Raw genomic sequence first — 25,061 nt, 5'->3', positions numbered from 1 at the left:
AGGAGTCCCAAGCCGGACTTGGATTTCTTACTATTGAGTGCTATTCTGATACCTACTGGAAGCCGCTATCTTACTCCGTTTCCATTGTTCTGCTGATTGGCTGCTGGAAGGGAGGCAGGGGGGATATCACTCCAACTTGCAGCGCAGCAGTTAAGTGTGACTGAAGTTTATCAGAGCCCAGGTCACATGGCTGTGGCACCCTGGGAAATGAAGAATATGGCTAGCCCCATGTGAAATTTCACAATTAAATAAAAAAACATCTGTTTGTTCTTTTGAAAAACAGATTACAATGCTGGAGAAGCTCTATTAACTGGTGGGTCTTGAAAACAACATGTTTTCCCATGACAGTATTCCTATAAGCACCGTGGTTGTAGAGTGTTGATCCAGAGACAAGTCTGGTTGTAATTAGAGACAGGAAGCATGTTTTTACCATTTTAGGATTTTGTTTTACATCCTGTGGAACAAGAAAGCAAAAGGAATAATGTAGGAGAAAGGTTACACTGGGATCCAGCGCTGCTACAAGCAGGTTTCAACTTGGAAGCTCTCAAGTGCATTTCTACCAGTAGATAAAATACATAGGCACCTGTGATTGGTCACGTAAACAAGTACAGTTACTTATGGTCTTGCTGGTGGGATGAAAATAAACTTCAGGGGTCAGGGCAGGGTATTACAGCCACTAAACCTACTTCAACATAATGCAAAACAATACAGAAAATCACAATTGGCATTCTAAATGGCATCTAAACAGGCTGCATATAATGTTTTATATCCTTTTTTTAGGTTGCTGAAAAACCTACAACATTAGCACCATTTGGCCCTTACACCTTGTAGCAATTTAATAGAAACTTCCAATGTAAAAACATATCAGCACTTCAATAGCAAAACAGTATAAAGAGCTATAAAAAAAACAGTTAGTATGTATGATTTGATATACTGTACCAGAGTGAATAAAGAAGTTTGCACTGTTTATCTCTTTCCAAAAAAAAAAAAAAATAAACAGGCTGAATTAAAGACCGCCCCATTATATTATATGTAATGGACCCTACCTCTATGCTGCCATTATCAATAAAGATGGCAAACACTGACACTATCACACATAGCCACCATATGAATTACATGTGACTTCAAGACTTTTTTAAAAATTTCTAAAAGCCGGCTTTTTCACTTTTTTTACTGCTCATTTTCCTGCCCAGAGAAATGAAGACAGAGGAGGAAAAAGATTGGGGCAAATGAGCTCCTACAGAAATACCCCAGGCCGGTGCAGTTTCCTGCTAACAGGAGCACCAGCCCGGGGTATTAGGTAAAAAGATTTTTATTGGGCACCGTTGAAGGCACCCAAGTAAAATCTGATTCAGCCCTGAACGTCATGGATGGAACGACCAGTGGTTGCAGGAAAGATCATTATTGGTACGTGTATGGCCCCGTTTACAACATACCTGAGTACTGCAGTATCAGTGCCATACTCACCCAATGGGATTTTACAATAAGGCAGGTTGTTGTTGTTTAGGGCGAAGACACGGATCTAGTAGTATAGATACCGAATCAATGTGTATACCATTCCGCCGGCGATTTACATTCTTGCTGGTGGGATGGCATGTCGGGGAGATAATTTGCACGCAATATTGAAGATTTATCGCGGACGACTAATCTCCCCCTGTGCCAATGCCTTAAGCTGGTCATACACACGGCGATAATATTGTAAGAAACCTCGTTTCGTACGATATTCGGTGCGTGTATGGCAAGTCGGCGAGCTGACCGATATCACAGGAGGCTGCTGATATCGGTCGACTCGCCGATCAGCCAGGTAAAAAGATTTTGATCGGGCGCCATAGAAGGCACCTGAGCAAAATCTGCCGTCAGGGCTGAATCGGCAGAAGGAGGTAGAAATCCTATTGTTTCTACCTCCTTATCTGCTGTTTCAGCCCTGAACGGTGTGTGGCAGATTTAATGATCTTTAAAGATCGCAAATCCCCACGTGTGTGGCCACCTTTATGGGTAAAGACACATGGAGCTACTAGTAGCAGCTACTTGTCATGGCTACAAAAATAGACAATGCCGATCATTTATGGATAACTGTCTCTATGTATGTTTTAGCAGAGGCAATTCTCAGTACTGTTTAGGCAGGGGATTTTCTGGAGTTTAGTAGCCGTGACATGTAGCTGCTACTAGTAGCTCAGTGTGTCTTCACCCTTAGAGACAGGTAGCAAGTCTTGAGCCTACATCAGCCATGTGTAGTCAGCTCTAGTATAAGGTTGGATTGGGAGATTTTGCTTCCAGCCCATTTCATTTGTTTGCAGGAAACATTTAAAGGCACATCAGTATATAATGTTTCCCAAAGGAAAAGAAATAGGGAATGACTATGAATAGGCTAACTAGTTAGAAGCAAGAGGGCCCACTGACACCTGGGCCCACCGGGAGTTTTCCTGGTATCCTGGTGGGCTTGTCCGACACTGGCTCCATGTTTTTACGCCACTGCTCAGACGGCCCTGTCGATCGTGCAGGTTTAAAAATGCTGTCGGGGCAAGAAGCACATCGGCTTGTTGATGCAGTCCTCGCCAGCCATTGCCATGGGCACTCCCTGGCACTGCTACAAGCTGCCATACTAACCGTACAGAAAGAACTAGAAATACACCTATAAGTACAAACCTTGCTCCAGATCTTGTAACCCATAGCAACCAGCTAGCTATGGGCTTATTATTACATTACCCCTCGTAATGATTTGATGATAAATGAGGACTCTCATGCTTGTGGATTGCCTGTCAGAATTGTAAGTGGATTTAGCTGTGTCTGTCTCCTCCCCGACCTCCCAAGGTATCACAGAGACGCTGTCATTTCCTTCAGATACACTCACTGACGTAAATAATAACTATTAATCAAACAGACATTTCTTTACACAAAACAGGACCAGTTTTAGTGTCCAAGAGAGTGTTTGTACATGACCCCTAATGGCTTTGGTTGTGAGAGATGCAGTTCAGCAACTGAAGGGCTACAAATGCCTGATAAATGTTATTTCCCACCCCCACCATAAGGCCTCTTTGTTTTTGGTTTCTTAATTAAAATTGTGTTGACTGGAGTTGAATTTTCTTCAGCCTCTGCATCTGTTTTCTGTCAGCGCGTGGCTAGAATATTCTTTAACCCTTTCACTGAAAGAAGATTTTCACACTTCATTTCCTTTTGCTGCCAGGTGATTTTTGAACGTTCTGTGGCCTTTACTTGGGGGTATCTCCAGGGCTACCTATTGTTTTAGCTAAAAAAAAACACTTTTTAGGGCAAATAATGCTAAAAAAAAGTAAAAAACAAGTGCATATATATGTGTTTAGGAAGAGGAAAGTTACATTTTTGCGCATTGAGTTATAGATTTGCTGTATTTCCGTAAGTCTTTGCGCTCCTTTTCAGAGTACAGAGATCTGCCCAAACACGAAATAGATCCCTGCCAATAAAAACGTTGGGTTTAGGTGCCAGAGCCCCAAACCTACAGCCAAAGGAGCGGATTGAACCATAATTGCAAAGACCCACATGATCCATTCAACATTGGCAGGGTATAATAAGATCAATATATCTTTATTGTAGAATAAGTCCCACGCCTTTATTGCATTGATTCAGACCTATTCTCTTCCAAGGAGATAACACATTGGCCAAAGTTTTAGATTTGCAAGTCACAAAAATACAACCATTAGTGAATGTTTGGACTAAAATAGCCCCACATTTGCAATTTGCCAGTCCCACAGCGCTCAGCTCATTTAATACCCTGGGATGAATCCCATCCGGTCCTGGACCTTTGTTTACCTTTACATGTTCAAGTCTCTTGAATTTCCTGCTCAATGACCCATGCGTCAGTAGTAGTGATAAGCGAATCTGTCCCGTTTCTCTTTGCCGGAAAATTTGCAAAACGATGAAAATGTTGTGCATCGAAAAAAAGAAATTCTATTGACGCGAGAGACGATTCTTTTGACGCACGACAATTCTTTTAACGAATGAAACAATTCTTTTTGACGCGGGCATCAAGGTTTGGATGCGTCGTAGATTTTTCTGCTGCAAATTTTGTCGCCTGTCACGCGAAAAAAATCTGCCAATGCCGAAACACGGAAATTCGAAGTGAATCCATGCCAGGCAAATTTTTTGCCAATCCACACTCACCAGCACACCCTGGCCTTGCCACTCTGTTCCGCCTGGCGCACAGTATTAGGAGAGACTTCGGCACTCTCCACCACGTTCCAAATAGCACAAAAATACCGGCACAACAGGACTTGTTTAAGCGGGATAAACCCTGATGATTTTAAACAGTAGCAAACCATGTAACATGTCGGGAAGCACGCCCCTTCGTCAGACAAACGTTACATGGTTTGCAGAGGCGGGCCAAGCCGACCGGGCGCCCTAGGCAACCCGGTCGGCCAACTCTGCCCACCTGCAGGGGGTGGGGCGGTGCGATTAGATCAGTCATTGCCTCCGCTGCAAATGACAAGCAGCGGAGGCAATGACATAGTAGCACTAGGGGTAGGCAGGAGAGGCTGCCTGGCGCCCCTCGATCGTTGCGCCCTAGGCAGCTGCCTCTTCTGCCTACCCCTAGTTCTGGCCCTGATGGTTTGCTACTATTAAAAATCAGCAGGGTTTATCCCACTTAAACAAGTCCTGTTGTGCCAGTATTTTTGTGCTATTTGGCAATTGTTTTGCCCATCACTAATCAGTAGTCATATTACTAGAATTGGCTCTATTTAAAAAAAAAAAGACTTCATTAGCTGGTTCCTCGGCTGTGTAGACAGATGAAAAATAAGAATTCAAAATTTCTGCTTTTTCCCTGTTCTCATCAACCAACTGAACCCCTTGTTGCAATATCCCTTTCCATCTCTATTTTAGCTTGCCTGATAGCTTTTTTTTTCTTGCCAACCTCGACTTTAACACTTTTATTCAGCCATAAAGGTTTTGCTTTGTGATGCCTCTCCTTGCTTACCAGGGTAATATACTGACCTGTATACTTGTTAAGCAACACTTTAAAGATATTCCATTTTTTCCCAGTTGATACTTCGCAGAGATGCCCTTATACTGACATGACCACTATCTCTAGTGTAACCAGGTAAATGGAGGACCATAGGTTGTTAAAAGCAATCAATTCTGAAAGAGGTTTAACCCAAGAAGCTATTCCCACTACTTAATTGTCTTTCTGCTTCCACAATACAAGCACTTCTATCATGGATGGCTAGCATACCTCCTTTTATCTCTATGGACTTATCAACCCTCAAATTATCTAGTATCGTTGTTTTCAAACTGTAAGGTTCTTTCTATTATTTGCTGGAAACAAATTCACACTATTAGTTCTCAAATGGACAAGATAGAAAGAGGCCTTTTTATCCATCTATTACGAATCTGAGACTCTGAAATCCCTACTCTCCCATGATCTTCCGAGCTTTCCCTATAAACATCTGCAATATCTCCTCAGTGCACACATCATTAAACTCCAAAAAAGGATTAGAGTCATAAGCACAAGGATTAGAGTCATAAGCACAAGGACAGGGACTAACAGGGGATGTACATTCAGTCTCACATGTGAGGCCATACAATGTTTCCTCAGCAAAAGTTTACTCACAATTTATTAACTTCTGTAATAGTCTTAAATAGATGAAGATTCGATGATGAACTAAAGGAAAGTGCCTTACTTAGAAGGATAAATTCAATACAATTTGTGTCTCTTGGGAGCCTTTGTTGAAGACCTCATCCTCCATTTCTTGTCTGTGTTTCTGATGTTGAGTCTAACGTTTTCATTGTTGTGATTTCTTTTTGTCTTTAGAAGCAATTCTGTGTGTTTTATTCAAATCCCCCCCAAAAAAACCTCCAAAGCTCTTATTCTCCAAGGTGTCTGTGAAGAGAAAGGAAAATAACGAGGAACCTGCCACAACATGTATGTATGTATATCTTTATTTATAAAGCGCTACTTATGTACGCAGCGCTGTACTGTACGTATGTATATCTTTATTTATAAAGCACTACTTATGTACGCAGAGCTGTACAGTAGAATACATTAATGCAAACAGGGGATTATTAAAATAATAATAGATAAATACAAAGTATAATAATAAATACAAATAAATACAAGATATAGTTGCAATAAGTATAGAATCAAAGAGGCAAGAGGATGGAGGTCCCTGCCCCGTAGAGCTTACAATCTATATGGGAGGGTAACGTACAGGCACAAATAGGAGAATAGGGACAGGGCACCAGAGCTGGAAGTGGGGCTTAGTTAGGTTATGGGTGGGGAGGGCTGCAGAACAAATCAGCCCAAACCTGCCCCCAACCCACTTCTGATGTGCGGATGTTGGCCTGAACCCATCCAACCTGTGGGTATTGGGCCGGCCACACATCACTACTGCTGTCATTCCAATCTGCAGAGCTGCAGAGAAAAAAAGCGCAATCATTCAAACAAAAAAATATAAAATAAAGACCAAGTGCAAATTGCTTGAAAATAGAACCGCCCATATCATACTAACTAGAGTTAATATAAAGGTGATCTAAACATTTTATAAGTGAGTATTTTAACACTCATTTTATCTAGACAAAATAAAGAGGCACCACTCGGCTGACAAATACACACCCAAAGGAATGCTTGGCTGTATTACACACTGGATGAGCCAATGAACTTCAAATCACGAAACATATTTTTTCCATAACTGAACATTTTGTTCATTGCAGCACCGCAAATGTAATGTGTGATACGGAGAAGCTTTGGGAAGTTAAAGCCAAGTATTGGGGAATGTATAAATAATATAAAGCAGAGGAAAAACAAATGTGCCATATTTTTTTATAATACAGGGGATGAAGCGTAAAGGGCTAAATGTGGGGAATTGGTACAGGTCAGGGCTTTCCAACAGGAGGCCCACGGGCTGGCTTTTTTCCCCGAGTTTTTATCCAGTATGGCCAGTGGTGTATTATAAAATAGTCATTAGGGGGCCAAGTAAGGTTGCAATCTTTCATTTTCTTGGCACCCAGACAGTTCTGTCACAGCGTGGCATGGATGACATTAAGGGGTGGGACAGTGGCATTGGGGGCAGGGATAACGATGTGGCTGGTGCTTTGTCTAATTATGGGATGGAAGTGTTTTGTCAAGGTTTCAGAAATAAATTAAGGGTGTGGCCGAATGTTTTGAGGGTCTGGGTGGGGCAGGGGGCCATGTTGACTGCGCCTATGATGAAGGGTGCCTAAAATGCCTAAAGCTGGCCATACACACTACAATTATGATCTTTTTCACAACCACTGGTTGTAGGCATAGGCGGAGGGTGAACTTTTTGTTTGGGGAGGATAAAGATGGGCCATACATAGACTGACCTACAGCTAATGTGAGACTTAGCGGATTCGCTGCTGGTGTAAAAAATGAGCCCCTCAACAATCTCTCGTGGTTCCCACTGAGTGTTTTTTTCACCCTAAAATGCTTAGGATGTAGTATTTATACATGCACATATGTGAGGTGTTATTCATCTATTTGTATTTGTGATTAGCTTAAATTTGTTTTAGTTAGTGTAACCCCTTCTTGGCTGTAACCAAGCCAACAGCACAGCCAGTGTAGGTTTACAGCATGGGGTACATGCGACTCAATCCTTCAGGATGGGCCTTCGCTAAGTGACCAAACGGAGCTATGGTGCAGTGCAACTACAACCCACTGTGGCAAGTGCAGAAAAACAAATGGGCCCCAGAAGGTTCTTTGTGGTAAACCAGAGTGTAACTTGTTTATTGTCCAAGACAATGATTCACAGGGTTATAGCAATACTCACACAGAGGAGATATCAGGTAATTGCACAAAAGAAAGAAAAATATGGTGCCCACCCGTATAGCCCACCTCAGCCGAGGGTGGGGAAGGTAAGGACCACCAACCAGCACGGCCTCCCTGTGGGGAGTAGCCTGGCCAAGTATCTGCATCCTCAGGGTGTCCCAGCCAAGGATCCCTCACAGCCAACTATGGATCAGGGATAGGAACTGACCTGATACCTGCATCTTAACAGTGCCTGTAGGGAAGAATACTTCCAGCTAATCTCTCCTTTTTGGAGCCGAAGCTGCTCTTTCTAACTAATCTCACTATCTCACTTTCCTAGAAAGTGCTCTTTTTCTTTATCTTGACACTTACTATTCCTCATTCACGGGGTCCCTGTTTCCCCAACTTCACTAGAGCTAGATGCAGCCTCTAGGGTACTCACTTTACTTGGGCCCTGTTGATTCCAGGCTCAGTGTAACTTCCACCTGGGTCAGCAAATGCAGCCAAAGACCCACCCCACTGCTAAACACTATATCACAGTGCCAAGGGAGCGGTCTCCCTGTTAACCAATAAGACACATAGGCAAACTATAAACTGATACATGGGGCTTTGCCCAGTAAGAGCACAGACTAAGGAAGTTGTAGGGTTTAAATCCATAGGGACATGTTAACCCTATGGGTCCCTACATTAGTTTTATAGAGAGAGAAGCAGCGGGTACTGACATCCCAGGCACATTATATACAGTCAAATGCAGTTTATATGTAGAAAACCAGCACATTATATGCAGTGAGAAGCAGTGGGTAAAAGAAAAGAAAGGGTGAAAGGGATATTATAGATGCCAGGTGACAAAAAACTATTTCATTTTAACTAGTGATTCAGCATTTAGAACATATACAGTATTGTAACCGTGGGATCAAATCTGCAGCAAAAGTTCAGAGTTGGTTCTTGGGTAAAGTTACAGCCTGCAGATCCTTCTTATCAGTCTTCATTTCTGCAGTGCAATTTTACTATCTGTCAAGAGAGCTGTGCTCTGATTGGAGAAGCCGCAAGAAGAAATATCCAATCAGAGCATAGCTGAGTACAACAGGACCGGAGCGTGTAGGAAAGAGAAATGCAAGATTTCCCCAATGTTAAAGGTTCCAGAGCAGCGCAGAAACGGAGTGAGGTTTTTCTTTTTTATTTTAAGGCACCAAGCAGATTTGGGGAGGCTTAGCCCCATTAGCCTTATTGAAAATCCACCTATGGTCGTGGTGCCCAATGACTCGACACAGCATAGGGATGCAGGGCATGACAGGGCAAGGAGGGCAGCCCACCCCCCTTCCTTCCCCCACCTTTTTTACAGATGGCAAGCCAATGGGTGATCAGGAAGATTCCCGGGCACAGCAAGGGCAATGGTCTAACAAGGGATGCCATCTTCCTTGGTTGGATCCAGGCGGCAGGAGAGGCAGCAGCTCGCAGTATCCCACCCTGCCTCCCTGAGAAAGAAGGTTGTTATTGCCGCAGTTGGTGAAGGGTACCTTACTCCGTGCCCCCAGGGGGAAGTTTAAGGGGGGTATTTGCTAAGTAGAGTGTAGCCCGGTAGGCCTGGGGTCCTGATCGGAAGGCAGTTAGCCTTGGTTTAGGGCTGGGAAAAAGGGAGGCAGGAACCAGGCGTTACATTTGGGCTCAGGGTCAGTCCCTTGGAGGCGAGTAAGGATTGTTGGTTACTGTAAATGTTATACAATATATGTTATACAGACGGTTTTGTTACAAGTTACTGTTACAAAATGCTAACTGATGTTAAGGTTTTATGTTAATAAATAAATAACTGCAGCCTTCTCCTACAGCTACAGTGTCCATGTATGTTGTTTGCGAGAAAGGGTTAGAGTTGTGGGTTTAACTAGGGGAAGGGTTGCGGGTTGCAGGCTCGACACTGCACCTGTCATAGGAAAGATCATTTGTCCACTACTAACTGCTACAGCTAGTCAGATATACAGGTCAGATATACAGGTCAGATATACTGGTGGAAACAAAGGAATTCTTTAACCCTACCGCAGGCAATTAACCACTCTAATATGCCTTTCCAGCGGAAACAATAGAAGTCATTGGTGGAAAGGTTCACGCATTGCTTTGGCAACTTTGCACGACTTCGAAGCAATGCATAGTGCTTTCCACCCGCGACTGCTATTGTTGCCAGTGGATCTATCGGAGGCTACTAACTCGCTCCGTGGGACATTAGCTTAGGCATAAGGGCTCTGCTGTTTTATAAGCTAAGCAAATAAAGTACTGATTTTATTGGAAGATTGACTGCTGTCCTGTGTGTTTTCATGTTGACAGTGCAGCCCAGGACTGAAGACACCATTAATTTACCCCTGCATACAGCCCTCATAAGAAAAAAGTTGTACAGCACTAATTAGGCAAACAGAGATGTCTGAGATAAAGATGTAGGTACTAACTGCCACGTGGGTGCCTGGGTGGCACAGGGACTGGCCCACCTACCTACAACTGGAGATGAAGCCTGCCAGTTTCCTTTATTCACAATACATAAAATGATCTTCTAGGGTTGTGATTAGTTACAACATACAGGCAAATTATTGAATAATTCCTACCAACCTATCAGCTATTAGCTTCGTGCAAATCAGTTTAGTGCAGTTGAGTAATTAAAAGAACATATCTGATTGGTTGCTGTGAGTTACTGCACTGTGCAACTTTTTCATTAAATAATCCTAAGAATCTATACAAGTTGCATTTATACATATCTGATATATTATACATATGTTGTGTGTCAGACAATGATCTGTAGCAATCCCCTGCAAGGCACCTCATGTTCCTTTAGGCCAGTGATCCCCAACCAGTGGCTCAGGGGCAACATGTTACTCACCAACCCCTTGGATGTTGCTCCCAGTGGCCTCAATGCAGCTGCTTATTTTTGCATTCCTGGCTTGGAGGCAAGTTTGGAAGCATAAAGACTATGTGTACTGCCAAACAGAGCTTCCAGTCTACATAGGGGGCTACCAAATAGACAATCACATCCCTTATTTGGCACCCCATGAAGCTTTTTCATGCTTGTGTTGCTCCCCAACTCTTTATACATTTGACTGTGGCTCACAGGTAAATAACGTTAGGGACCCCTGCTTTAGAAGAAAAGTGTTTCTCCCCCATTGGCACGCTGAGCCCCCCTTCCTTTTATCAAAGGGTTACATAGGAGCTTTATATATATAGAGCTGTACTGTGCCCCTATCAGAATCTGAGGTGGCTCCTATAAACATAAGTATTTAGTATTAGTCTATGGATAAAGCAGGTTGATGGAACTGTTAACAAGTGCCAGCCAGGGGATCCTCTATGGCGTTTCAGTCCTACCCCGGCCATGTTGGACCATGGCCACAGCCAGGGCACTTTACATATTACCCAAGGAACTGTAATCCTTTGGCTGAACATAAGACTGTCTGCGTCCAACTTACCCAAAATCTACTGTGGTTAAGTGAAAACAAGTCATCGCTTGTGTGTATTCCCTCTTGTGGGACAAACCCAGATTCCTGTTCAGTCAGTCAGAAGGTGTAATGAGGGGTTTCATTCTGCAATACAATCCAGTTGGGAATGGAATGAGGGAGAAGACTGCTGTGTCGTTCCCCCCATTGCTTTAGGTGTAGGCAGGGCCGCCATCAGGGGGGCACAGCGGGTACAGCTGTACCGGGCCCGGGCAATTTTTACTTTTAAAGGGGGCCCGGCGGTGCTACAGTTTTCTTAGTCGCTCGGGCCCCCTTTAATAAAATCCGGGCCCTGTCATTGGTTGGTTGCGCCCCGCGTGTATGGGTGACGTCACACGCACGGGGCGCAACCTTTTAAAAGGGCCTGTCTCCATTCGCGTGGAGACAGACGTGCAGAGGCGTCGCCCGGTAAGGATCTAAGGGTGCTGCTGAAGATGCTGGAGGAGCCGAAGAGCACTGCTGCAGGTCGCCAATGTATTAGGGGGGGGCTGAAGGGCACACTGATCACCAATGTATTATGGGGGTACTGCTCTTGGCACCAATGTATTAGGGGGGCACTGCTCTTGGCACCAATGTATTATGGGGGCACTGCCCTTGGCACCAATGTATTATGGGGGCACTGCCCTTGGCACCAATGTATTAGAGGGGGCACTGCTCTTGGCACCAATGTATTATGGGGGCACTGCTCTTGGCACCAATGTATTAGAGGGGGCACTGCTCTTGGCACCAATGTATTATGGGGGCACTGCTCTTGGCACCAATGTATTATGGGGGCACTGCTGCTGGGCACCAATGTATTAGGGGGGCACTGCTCTTGGCACCAATGTATTATGGGGGCACTGCTGCTGGGCACCAATGTATTAGGGGGGCACTGCTCTTGGCACCAATGTATTAGGGGGCACTGCCCTTGGCACCAATGTATTAGGGGGGCACTGCTCTTGGCACCAATGTATTATGGGGGCACTGCTGCAGGGCACCAATGTATTATGGGGGCACTGCTGCAGGGCACCAATGTATTATGGGGGCACTGCTGCAGGGCACCAATGTATTATGGGGGCACTGCTGCAGGGCACCAATGTATTATGGGGGCACTGCTCTTGGCACCAATGTATTATGGGGGCACTGCTGCTGGGCACCAATGTATTATGGGGGCACTGCTGCAGGGCACCAATGTATTATGGGGGCACTGCTGCAGGGCACCAATGTATTATGGGGGCACTGCTCTTGGCACCAATGTATTATGGGGGCACTGCTGCTGGGCACCAATGTATTAGGGGGGCACTGCTCTTGGCACCAATGTATTAGAGGGGGCACTGCTCTTGGCACCAATGTATTATGGGGGCACTGCCCTTGGCACCAATGTATTAGGGGGCACTGCTCTTGGCACCAATGTATTATGGGGGCACTGCCCTTGGCACCAATGTATTATGGGGGCACTGCTGCAGGGCACCAATGTATTATGGGGGCACTGCCCTTGGCACCAATGTATTATGGGGGCACTGCTGCTGGGCACCAATGTATTAGGGGGGCACTGCTCCTGGCACCAATGTATTAGGGGGGCACTGCTGCAGGGCACCAATGTATTATGGGGGCACTGCCCTTGGCACCAATGTATTATGGGGGCACTGCTCTTGGCACCAATGTATTAGGGGGCACTGCCCTTGGCACCAATGTATTAGGGGGCACTGCTCTTGGCACCAATGTATTATGGGGGCACTGCTCTTGGCACCAATGTATTATGGGGGCACTGCTCTTGGCACCAATGTATTATGGGGGCACTGCTCTTGGCACCAATGTATTATGGGGGCACTGCTGCAGGGCACCAATGTATTATGGGGGCACTGCTGCTGGGCACCAATGTATTAGGGGGGCAGTGCTCTTGGCACCAATGTATTATGTGGGCACTGCTCTTGGCACCAATGTATTATGGGGGCACTGCTGCAGGGCACCAATGTATTATGGGGGCCCTTGCTACCAATGTTTGTGTGTCCTTTGTGCTGATGGGAGGGATAACTGGGGGGGAAGGGAATTGGGGGGCAGGGCGTGGGAGGAGGAGGGCCCAGAAAATTTTGTTGTGAGGGGCCCCATGATTTCTGATGGCGGCCCTGGGTGTAGGAGTGAGGAGTAAGGGCTTTCCCTGACTATGCAGGAGGGGTCTGTTAAATGTAGAAATGAAGATTTCAGACTGTATAAATAATACATACAATGAATACATTATAGGAGTCATTCCCAGCTAGTAATGTGTCACGAGGCACATTTTTTGTTGCAGTAACTGCAGTGCATGGGCAACAGTACTTATATTAATTGCTGTGATAAACTTTCATTTTTTGGTGTTACTGTTCCTTTAAATTATTCCTTTTAAATTATTTTTATCAGCAATTCCTTTCTTTGGCAGCAGGGAGCGCTGCTGTATTTCATGTTTTCACCCTACTTTCTAGTGGATCTGCTATTTCCATTCACGGTGACTGCTGTCAGATGTTGTATAACTGGTAAAAAATGAACCAGCCCAGTTAGTTTGAGATCTCTCCCCTGACGACACTCAAGCTGTTGGGATTTAAAATATTTGGCTTTGACTGTTTCCTCCCATACAGTTTCTAATTACTCTCATTTAAAGTGTCTCTTCTATAAGAAATATTGAGAGCATTTCCCATACACATTGCTTAACTTCTTAGAACTGTCAATCATTTTTTTTTATCATAAGTAAATGTCTGTTGTATAAAATAAACCGGTGGTTATTGGACTTTGTCAGTGCAAGGCCCCTGTTCCCATCCAATAAGGAAAGGAAAGCCATGATGATGAATATAAAGGGCATCAAATAAATGATCACCCCAAATTTCACCCTTATGGACCTTTAAGCTGGGGCTGTTCAGTAATATCTAAGAAGCCCAATAGGCTTTATTACCAAATCTCAGCCAAATTAGCCTTCTTCTCATAGGGAGTCAATGGATGCTCACCTTGTAATGGCCCTACATCTATCTCCCCAGATGCCTACATCTTAGGGGCATGTCTGCTCGAACCCTTCCTGCAAGATTTGCTAGTAAAAAATGTAAGTTTGGGTCTTAACCAATATTTTTTCACATTGCCTCTTGGCAGAAATGGCTTTGGATGGGGTTTATCAGGAATTATCACTGGCCAGGGGGATCCTGTAACTCAAGAAACTGCTGACAGAAGAGAGGGACCCAAGAACAGGAGGGTCAGCTATAAAGGGTACCCTGTCTTCTCTTGGACTAGGGGTCTTCAAGGACAATGGATGGGCCTTGAGCTCCAATGCCAACTGGAGGAATATATTGGCTACCAGCCAGGCTGCGTGACACAAAGGAAGTCACTAGTGCCACTGAGAGAGCCAGCATTGTGGAACTGTCTGTAATGTCTAGTGAGGGGGATTAGGTACCACCATAACTGGAAAAAAACAGAGGTTTGAATAATAGCACTTAAGATACTTATCCTTTACGTTATAGTAAGTAGATGATAGTAATCAAGAAGAACTGAGGGGCTAAAAAAATGGATATGCCTATGGGAGGAACAATCTGTATACACTTTGTGTGTCCTGTATAATTGCTTGCAGGCCTCCCTTTGGATAGAGTTGGGACTGGGACTCAAAATAGGCCCTGGCATTTCAAGTACCCAGAGGCCCAAACAGCCCCCCCCCAGACCAATAAATAGTGAGTGTCTATGGCATCTTACAGCCCCCCTGGCATTTGCCAGAACCCACAGATTGCCAGTCTGGGCCTGTTAGAGTTCCCCTGCCTTCAGTACTTCTCTACATTGTACTTTTAATAATTGACTTGATTCCTGGATAATCCAGGAATGTGTTATCTGATACTGGTTTTTGTCAGAGCTCTACATACGTTGTTATGCTGGATGGCAATCAACTGCAACTGGATGCAGCCCCTTTTTTATAGAAAAGTCTCAGATTTCCCATATGATCTGGTGAGAGCTGTGCCGTCTTTATTGCATTAGGCACAGAGAGGCCCCAGGAGATACAAAGGTGTAAATGGTGGAGTGAAAAGGGGGTGGGGCTTACATGGGTAGTGGGAGGGGTTTGAGTGGATCATAGACAAAGTCTGGGTGTAGCAAAGGCATGTCTTTATATACATGTGGGTATTTTTCTTCATTGGGGATCTGATTTTACTGGGTGGGTTAAGAACTGCAGGGGGTGTCAACTTCTAACACAGTAGCATGGAGCTCCACAGCCCTGCCTGGAACAACTAACTCTGAACACATTGACAGGATTATATGTGGCTTTATGCCAAACTAGAACTTTTATATTTTGGCCAAGGCCATACCCCAGATCATTCTCTCAGCTCTGCCCAGTGCTGCCTGTTCTCTGATTCATCTCTTGTCATTTGCAGGAGTTAAATGAAATTGGGTGCACATTACAGGGAGCAGGTGACAGGGCTGTTACTGTGGATCCATGTCAGTTGGCATGCCTGCTTTATTGTCATTTTTGTAGTGTAATATGACAACCAAAAATTGCACTTTAATGTCCCAGACACACAGCTATGTACATGCAAATGCATTGCCCATAAATCCCCATTATGTTTGCAGCCAGGGTCGGACTGTGGGTTCCAGGGCCCACCGGGGCTCCCGCCCCAGAGGCCCTGCAATTGCCCCCGCCAGCCATGTCCCCTAACCCCCCGCAACCCCCCGCAGGGGCCCCCACCCGACGTCCCCCCTGAGCACGCATAAATTTAACATGTCAGGGAAGGAACAGTCGGCCAGGGGGAGTGCCGGCAAGGGTTGGGTCTGGGCTGCCAGGGCCCACCGGGATTTTTCCCGGTGTCCCGGCAGCCCAGTCCGACCCTGTTTGCAGCACAAGAGTCACACTGATGGGCTCTAATGACTGAATACCCTCAGTTTATGCACCCAGTGACCGAGGTGAAATCCATTGGAATAGGGAATTTGTTGCCTTCTATGCTCTCCTGTTTCTGGCTTGGGCACCTTCCCTTTCCCACCTATGGCACAGTCACAATTACTCACAACTTTCACAAAAGTGGGGGAAAATCAGTGTACCAAAGTAATTTATCTCCTTTACTGTAAGTTGATAATAACAGTAGAATTGCAAAGATGCTCCGCTTTGGATGCCCACAAAGCAGGGCAAATACAGAGGTTTAAATCAGAATACACGGATGAGGAAAGCACCAGGATTCCTGCTATAAAAAGCTTTATTTCCGACTACAAACATGACATGTTTCGGGCTCCTCCAAGCAGCGCCGAATTTGCGTTCTGGGCGCCCCAAGGCCGCACCCCAATTTCTGCCGTCCTAGGCCCGGGCCTTTGTGGCCTCTCCACAAATCCGGGCCTGCCTCCGAGCCCTTTTTCAAATGTATAATACAAACAGAATGTGATACCAATTAAAGCCCACCCTCAATTGTGTTGATAGGTGAGATTCCACATAAAGTCCATAAATCAGAAATGTGCATTAAAACATCAAATGTCCATCCATATGAACATTATTTAGTAAGTGTAATAACAAAAAATGTTTGTTTTCTCTGGTAGTTTGACCCACATAGCCCAAGCCACATGGGCATTTCAGTAGGTAGACTACATAGGATGAGTTGCATGTTGCATATGAATTTAAATATATAACATGTCCCTTAGATAGATGACAGACAGATTTGCCCTTCATAAATGATGAGCGGGTTTAAATCAGTCCTTTAACCCCTCTTGCCTCTACTTATTAAAAAAAAAGGCCCACGTTGATGCCACTTTTCCTGCCCAGAACCCTTTCGGACCAGGCTGGAACGAGGTGTACCTGATGCAGGGCATCCCTGACTGCAAATATAGTTTAAATCAGTAATTTAACCCTTTCAGGCTCTAGTTACTTTTTCATCAGGGCAAGAAACTAATGCCTCTTTGGTGCCACCTTTGCTGCCCAGAACCTTTTTGGGCCAGGCTGGAACAAGCTGCAGTTTATGTAGGACATCCCTGTTTATTGTGTACTTTAAATCTATGACCCAAGGTCATTTAATTCTCTCAAACACCAGTTTTGATTCTCACTGACTGAATAAGAAAAACAACCTCAGCGCTGTACAAAAAACGAAACTAGAATTCCTAATCTCATCTCCCAAACTCCACCCTTTCCACTGTAACTGCTCTCCCACCCCCGAATTCAGCACAATTATTATCTGGAACCTGAGCAGAACAGTCGCTTTTGGCTTTCCCCGGAGCGCACCTAACCTAGAACGTAATGGAGAACAGCAGTTATGGTCGGCAGCAGAACAGTGCTGGGTCGCCGCCTCTCTATGGCAGCCCCGGCTATGAGCCGCTCAGGGAAGAAATGAGTTACCGAGGTGGTCCGGGGGTACAAGTACAGTCCACCATACTGACCATAGACTCGGACGGGCCCCCTGTGAGGGATCACTTGGTCTGGTCCATATTTAATACCGTCTACTTCAACTTCTGCTGCCTGGGATTCTTTGCTTTGATCTTCTCTGTCAAGGTGAGGGGGTGAAAGGGTGTTATTCAGTCACGGGAGGGGGGGAGCAACCTGTGGCCCTGCAGTATGGGGCAGGACATGTCAACCCCAAAAATATTTTTTGTTGCCTAATAGACAACATAATTTCAAGCAAATTTCCAATGTGAACTTATTGAAAAATGTTAGTGCTTTCAAAGTTATTTGAAAATGTAATTGCTATAGAAATCAGCATTTGCTGAACTCCTGGTTGTTACTTTTTAAACAATGTTGCAAAGGTCAGTCTCCTCCAGCAAGGCAGGTCTGTCAGTCTGTTGCCTTGTGTTGCATTGTTTCAAGAGTCAGAGCCACCAGGGTAGAGAATAGAGAAGGACAGGCAAACACTGCTTTTAATAACAGTTATATATATATATACAAATACATAAAAGAAAAGATTGCAAATTTGTAATGAATGGTTATTGCAAAGTTGCTTATAATTATGTTTTCTTTTATTAGACAAATTTTTTTTGGGTTATCTTGTCCTTTAAGGTGGCCATGACATGACATTTCCAGAGTTGCCCTTCCATCCATTCAAAACTGGCTGAGTAGCTAAGTAGTAATTTAGATGAATGTAGCATGGCTGCACAAGATTCAGTGCAGTCTGCAGCATGCATCTTGTCTCATTGCTTACCAATTGGATTTAACTCTGGGTTTCTCACTGTCATTCTGCTAATGTATGTATTGTGAACCTGTATGCAAAGGTATATAGAGTAGGCCTCACACTAATGGAAATGGGATCAATAGGGGCCCTCAGTGGGAGGATTTCGTGGCACAGCTGGACTGCTGCTCATACCCAGAAGCAAGAAAAAAATAAAAACGAGTGGTACATAAGCTTTAAACCAGTGTGTGTATGTGTGTGCGGGGGATTATAGAGGGTCTAATTCACAACTATATAACTTAGCAGAGGACTATTATAGGGCAGGCAGGTGTGTACAGTGACTGGGAGTTGTAGTTTCACAAAGAATAACTGCCCACTAATCCTGTTGGTTTGGAACTAAAATCAGCATTGAAATGAATCCTGTGCTGGGGATTCTGACGCACCCAATATGATTCATGGGAAATTCCAGGGGATAGGGGGGGTCGCTAGTTATAAAGGGAGTTTTGATCCTGTGCCATCAATCACCTTTATTATATTTATATTTCCTTTTTTACTTGGAAGGGAAACAACTGGGTGGTTGAGAGATAACAGGATGACGAAAAGGTTTTCCATTCCAAGCCAAAACTGTCCCCTTGTTCTGTTCTAGTAGGGCCCCCTCCCCCCAACTCACACAGGTCTCCGCCCCCCCACCCACACAGGTCTCTGCCCCCCCCACTCACCCAGGTCTCCGCCCCCCCCTCACACAGGTCTCTGCCAACTTTATCAGCTCATCAGACAAACATAGAGAGGGAGCAAGGACACAGCAAGGGGGGGGGGGGGCGATAATATGAAATGAGTGAATGCAAACAGATTGTGTTCATTTTGTAGGGTCTGTCTTGCGGGGGGCCCCAGGGCCAAATGCAGCCCTAAGGAATTTTTCTGCAGCCAGCTTGTACATATTACACCATAGTCAGTAGTATCTATCCCACAAACATATGAGTGTAAATTACATATTGAAATGCTATAGATTTTATTGTTGGGTGGAATGGTGACCTCCGAGGCAGTAAAGTTCTGGTAGTTCAAGTTCTCCTACAGTAGGACGGCTCTAACATTGCTGGTGCAGAAAGCTGAGCTGCAGCCATAGAACTCTCATATTTCCGCTAAAAACATCTGGAAAGTGTGTTCTGTTTTGTTAGAAGACCCCCATTGCTGGGCTCAAGAGTCTCCTCCCCCCAGCAAATGGGTGCTTATTAAATTTATTGTGGTACTGCCCACCCTACTTTATACACAGATTTTCTTTATATAATTCTGGTCTGTTAGAAGAATTCATGATGTGACCAAATGGATCATCCAAAGTGGTGATAGTAGAAGAGCAAAGCCTTAATAAAGAATAAACTGAACGCAGGCATAGGTGGCCACGAGGCCCAGACTGGCAATCTGTGGGTTCTGGCAAATGCCAGAGGGGCTGCTGTAAGATTCCATAGACAGTCACTATTTATTGGGCTGGTGGGGGCTGTTTGGGTCCCTGTGTATTTGGAATGCCAGGGTCTATTTTGAACCCCAGTCCAGGCCTAATGGCCACCCACATGCAGGTTTATATCGGGCCAAAAATCATCTCATAATGGAAGCCTATGCAGACAGGTCAGAAGAGGGCCACAATAAAGGACCCATGTCCTTTGGGATTTTCTAACCTGTCCGACAGAAACCTGGCCCATTTTATAGTAGAGTTTTTCCATATAATTAAAGGGTTTTACCATGTCTGGGGGATGCTTCTTTCAAAAGTTATTTTGGACGCAATGGCTAATGGTTGCCCTATCTCTCCGGATGGGCCCCGGGCAAATTAAAGGGGCCCTTTAATATTACACTGCTGCAAAATGTTGGTTCTACCTATCATTCTAATGTCCGCACTTTACTTTTTCTATTTCCCTCTCTGCAGTCTCGAGATAGAAAGCTGATAGGAGACAGAAGTGGAGCCATGAGTTACGCGGGCACTGCCCGAGGACTGAACATCACTGCCACCATACTGACCATAGTCACATTTATTGTTTTAATCATCCTTGCGGTAACTGGAGTCATCACCGCAGTGCGTACAGTTCAAGATCATCCGTATCCGTATCCTAACAACCCCTGGGGGAACTGAAGGCGGCGCTCGTACCGGGAATTTAGCGCATTTGTAAAGGGAGCTCACAAAACCTTTTTATTTCCCGAATCCAAAAATAAAGTGGGCGTTGCCATGTTTCAGATTTTTTTTCCACTGTCAGCGAGACTACTCTGCATGTTTGACTTAGAACTGAACTGTTTAGAATACAAAGTTCTTTGACTCTTTGAATAAATATTTGTTTTTGATTACATTACATTTTCCTGATTTTACGTATGATAAATAGTAACAGTAAATGAGGCTCCACCCTCACATACATATCTTGTAACCTCTTACAGTATTGAAGGGGTTATCTTTATTTTATCATGAGTACATAAAGAGCAATGAGCGGTCATAGTGTATTAAAGAAACAGTAACACCAAAAAATGAAAGTGTTTTAAAGTGATTGAATGATAATGTACTGTTGCCCTGCACTGGTAAAACTGGCGTGTTTGTTCAGAAAGGCTATCACCTGCCAGGCTCAGCAGTTGACAGAATACAATGGTGTTTTACAGAACTTACCTGCTATATAACCTGTGCCATTTAGCCCTATTTCAATTTTAATGGCTACTCCCATGGCTTCACTGCAGATTTGTTTATATAAACTATTGTAGTGTTCAGGCCCAGACTGGCAATCTGTGGGTTCTGGCAAATGCCCCAGGGGTTACTGTAAGATGCCATAGACACTCACTATTTATTGGGCTGGTGGGGGACTCTAAGGGCCTCTGTATATTAGAAATGCCAAGGTCTGTTTTAAATCCCATTCTGGACCTGGTAACATTTCTGAGGCAAAAACACACCTTTTACCAGTGCAGGCAGGGTCAGACTGTGGGTGCAGGGCCCACCAGGGCTTCTCAGGGGCCCCTGCACCCCCCAATGGCCCCACTGCTTTCAGACCCCCCCCTGCAGGGGCCTCCAACACCCACCGACCCCCTCCCCCGTGCGTTCTAAATTAAACTTACCTGCAGTGCATTGGGTGGAGGGAGAACAAAGGATTGTGGGAGCACCCTGGGGGGTTTGGGTCTGGGCCACCGGGGCCCACTGGCTTTTTTCCCCGGTGCCCCAGTCTAACGCTGAGTGCAGGGAAACAGTACATTATGTTTAATTTCATTTTCACTTCATTTTTTGTTGTTACTGTTACTTTAAGTGCAGAGCATTCCTACTCTTCCATTTTATATTTATATTATAGTTATAGTGTTAGTCCCTTTAAAAACTTGCCTGAACTTAGATACTCTGTATAGACAATAGGTGATGCAAGGGGAGCTGTCTAATGAGAATGCCCAATAAAGGCAAACTGTATGGTAGCGCACTTATTTTGTACACATCTGTATATTTGAAATAAAGAAATGTTCTCACACACAAGCAGACAATCTTTCTTACAAAAGTGTGAATGTAGGACCCACTGAGTGCAATTTGCCCAACCTTGTTGGCATTACCTATCGGCTCGGTGCTACAGAAATAGGTCCTTATACTGTCAGCTTTATCCTTTGTTTGGCTTTTTAAAACATTTTGTTCTGTGTTTGTTAAAAAAAATGTTCAAATATATATTTTTTTAATTATTCTATAATATATAATTATACAGTGTCATTATTTTTGTTGATACAGCTCTTTAGACAAAAAAGTAGGGGAGAGCACCTTTTAATTAGGGGGGGGGCTTTTTAACTTTATATTTTATTTATACCAAGCCCCATCCTGACAAACCTAAGGACCTACAGATGGCTGGGCAGTATGGCTGAAAACTGACAAACAAATCAAGGCACATATGGTTAGAGTGGCCAGCAAATCGCCAGCTAGGGCCAGTGCCGGTATTACGATATACCTGCCGGTAAATTTGTAAGACTGGCAACCCTATCTAATCTCTTCCTTCCCTGACTCTATCCATGCCCAATCAGCCCATTTTAAATTGCCCTGCCCGTTTATCCATCCCACATGCCCATTTACCCATTCCCCTGCCTAGCCCACCCATTTCCCTGTCCTGTGACATCATTGTCGGCCCCCAAGTGATGTCATTGCCTGCCCCCCATTATTCTGACCACTAATAATGGGTTAAGCTGTCAGGTGTCCCATTTCGAGGACAAAAAAAAATATTTTCTCTCTTGTTATTTCCTCATTACTTAAAGGCTTTGTTCTGGTTCTTAATTTCCCATCGCTGCTGGTCTCTGGGCTCTGTTGCCCAGACTTGTGCCACTTGCTCAGCACGCCTAAACAGGAATGCATTGTGGCTTAACTTGTTACCACCTTCTTTATAAAATGAGTCTAGATATCTCAGGATGAATGATTTTAAATGGCAGCCTAGAATGAGATTTGGGTCACAAAATGGTTCCTGGGCTGCTCGGCAAAATTGGCAAATGTTAAGAAATCATAATACTCTGCAAACTTAGTTGTTGGATATTGCTGCTTCTGTAAAGCTAGGAACTATGGGTGCCCAGGGGCAGCTTCATCTGCCAGGGGCTCAATAGATACAAATACCTTCTGCCAAATTGATTTTAATGTTCCTTAGGTAGAGGCACTATTTACCATAGGCAGCGCAACTTGGGCATTTTGACTAAGACAGTTCGCCCTCGTTGGGACATGTGCCGTACAAGGTATCAGTAGTGCTGTTTGTCCATTTTCTGATCTTACTGGACTTCTGCAATCACATCTCATTCAGTGTCCAAACAGAATATCAGTTCTGCCGATGCCTCCCATCACTCCAGTGTCAGACTGGGTCTACAGAGAACCAGACACCCTGGCTCCACTATTACTGCAGTGACATATAGTGCCAAATGGATAGGTTTTTATATAGATTCAAAATGGATCTTAGGATGGAGTGATGGGAAGTCTCCTTGACAGGGAACCTCTAGGAGATCTGGTACTCTGGTAAGTCTCTGACACTGCATCACTTCCATTGTGGGAAGTCATTAGCAGAACTGGCACTCATGCCTCACAGTGCCAATGAATAGTCAATGTCATTTTGCCATTCTGGTTTGCAGCCTGTGTGTTCCTGGCCTAAAGCTCCCACATAAAGATCAGTATTCATATATATGGCCAGTCTGATTCTTCATGGTTGATAGACGTGGACCAAATTAGTCTGATCAGCCAATAGCCAGTTAGTCCGATCTATAATGCAGGCTTTGCACATTTATATGACTGATGCCAAAATGGGTGGGTTACTGCTACTGGGCAAACGTAGTGCCTTTTATTACATATGGGGGTATGCAGTGTCGGACTGGCCCACAGGGATACCAGGAAAACTCCAGGTGGGCCCAGGTGTCAGTGGGCCCTTCTGCTTCTAGCCATTTGGTCTAATTTGTAGTCATTCCCTATTTCTCTATGGGAACAAAACAACTCAATATACAGAAGAATAGAATAGATAATAGTATATAAAAATAAAAACTAGGAAATAAAGAGACTGAGTAAGAAGTGGATGAAAAATGGTTTGGAGATTGGGCCCATGTTTTAGGTTTTCTGGTGGGCCCCTGGGGTCCCAGTCCGGTTTTTTAACCAGTTTGGAAATTCAGCAGTTTTCTGGTTCCTAGGGTTCAAATAACCTTAGCAACCAGGGAGTGGTTTCAAAGAGAGGCTGGTAAATGGATAGGAGAGACCTGAATATAATAAAAAGTAACAATAGCAATAAAATTGTAGTCTCACAGAGCAACAGGCTTTTTTAGCTGTTGGGGTCAGCAAATAGTTAAAAAACTATGAAAAATAAATATGGAAACCAATGGAGACGGAGACCTATTGAAAAGCTGCGAGCAGGTCTAATGGATTCATGACATGCACTCACAACTGTCACCTAACATTGCCCTTATACCCATTTAGGAATAAGGACTGTCAAAAATAAATATGGGGCATTGGGCAAATAGCTACAGGCCACTGCATTCCAACCAACCAGTGCCAGTGTGCCAAATGAATCAGACCCTAATGCTACCAGGGGTACCAGGATTTTTTCCGGTGGGGCCCTGTCTGAAGCAGAGAACATTAGAGATGTGATTTACCTTTAAGTCAATCTTTAGCATGTTATAAAATGGCAAATTCTAAGCAACTTTTCAATAGGTTGCCTTCTCCTTTTGACTCTTTCCGCAAATGGGGGTCACTGACCCTGGCAGCCAGAAAACAATATCTCCACGAGGCTACAATTTTATTGTTGTTGATCCTTTTTATTACTTATTTTTCGTATGCCAGTCTCGCATTCAAACCACACTCTGGTTACTAAGGTAATTTGAACCCTAGCAACCAAATAACTGCTGACATTACAAACTGGAAGGGTGCTGAACAAAAAGTAAAATCATTGTAAAACACAAAAAAAATAGAAAAATGAAGACCAGTTGCAAATTATGAATAACCTTTTTAACTCTTTTCTACCTTTTCCAGGTTCTGTTTGTTTGGTTTTTTTTTCTTTTTATGTAATCCCAATAGTGAGAAAGAGAGGAAAGAGTTCATTTAGAAATCTATCAGAAGCCAAATGAATTGCCCCAGGCAGACAGGAGAAGCTAGTTCATTACGTAGGGCTGGCAGGGGAATTTCTCAGTGTAAATAAAAAATTACTAATAAACATCTTATAATCTGCAATGTAAACATCATAGGCATAGTGAGGATGGGCCTGCACTGTCTGTCTCTATCCTCTGCAGTCTGTCTGTCTGTCTGTCTCCAATGCATTGCCCTGTGCTCTTATCCAGCTTCAGCAGCGATAACAAACACAAACAGAACAC

General features: G+C 44.3%; 1 protein-coding gene across 1 annotated transcript; it reads left to right on the top strand.

The window, feature by feature from the left end:
* Positions 1–17,344: 17,344 nt before the first annotated feature.
* On the top strand, positions 17,345–21,732 carry ifitm3 (interferon induced transmembrane protein 3). Its single transcript, NM_001015758.1, is given in 2 exon segments — positions 17,345–17,644; positions 20,170–21,732. Coding segments are annotated over 2 exon segments (456 nt in total). The 5' UTR covers positions 17,345–17,392; the 3' UTR covers positions 20,374–21,732.
* Positions 21,733–25,061: the final 3,329 nt, after the last annotated feature.

The sequence above is a fragment of the Xenopus tropicalis genome, chromosome 4, assembly GCF_000004195.4.
Source record: "Xenopus tropicalis strain Nigerian chromosome 4, UCB_Xtro_10.0, whole genome shotgun sequence".
Classification (NCBI taxonomy): domain Eukaryota; kingdom Metazoa; phylum Chordata; class Amphibia; order Anura; family Pipidae; genus Xenopus; species Xenopus tropicalis.
This window is presented reverse-complemented; position numbering and strand designations above follow the sequence as displayed.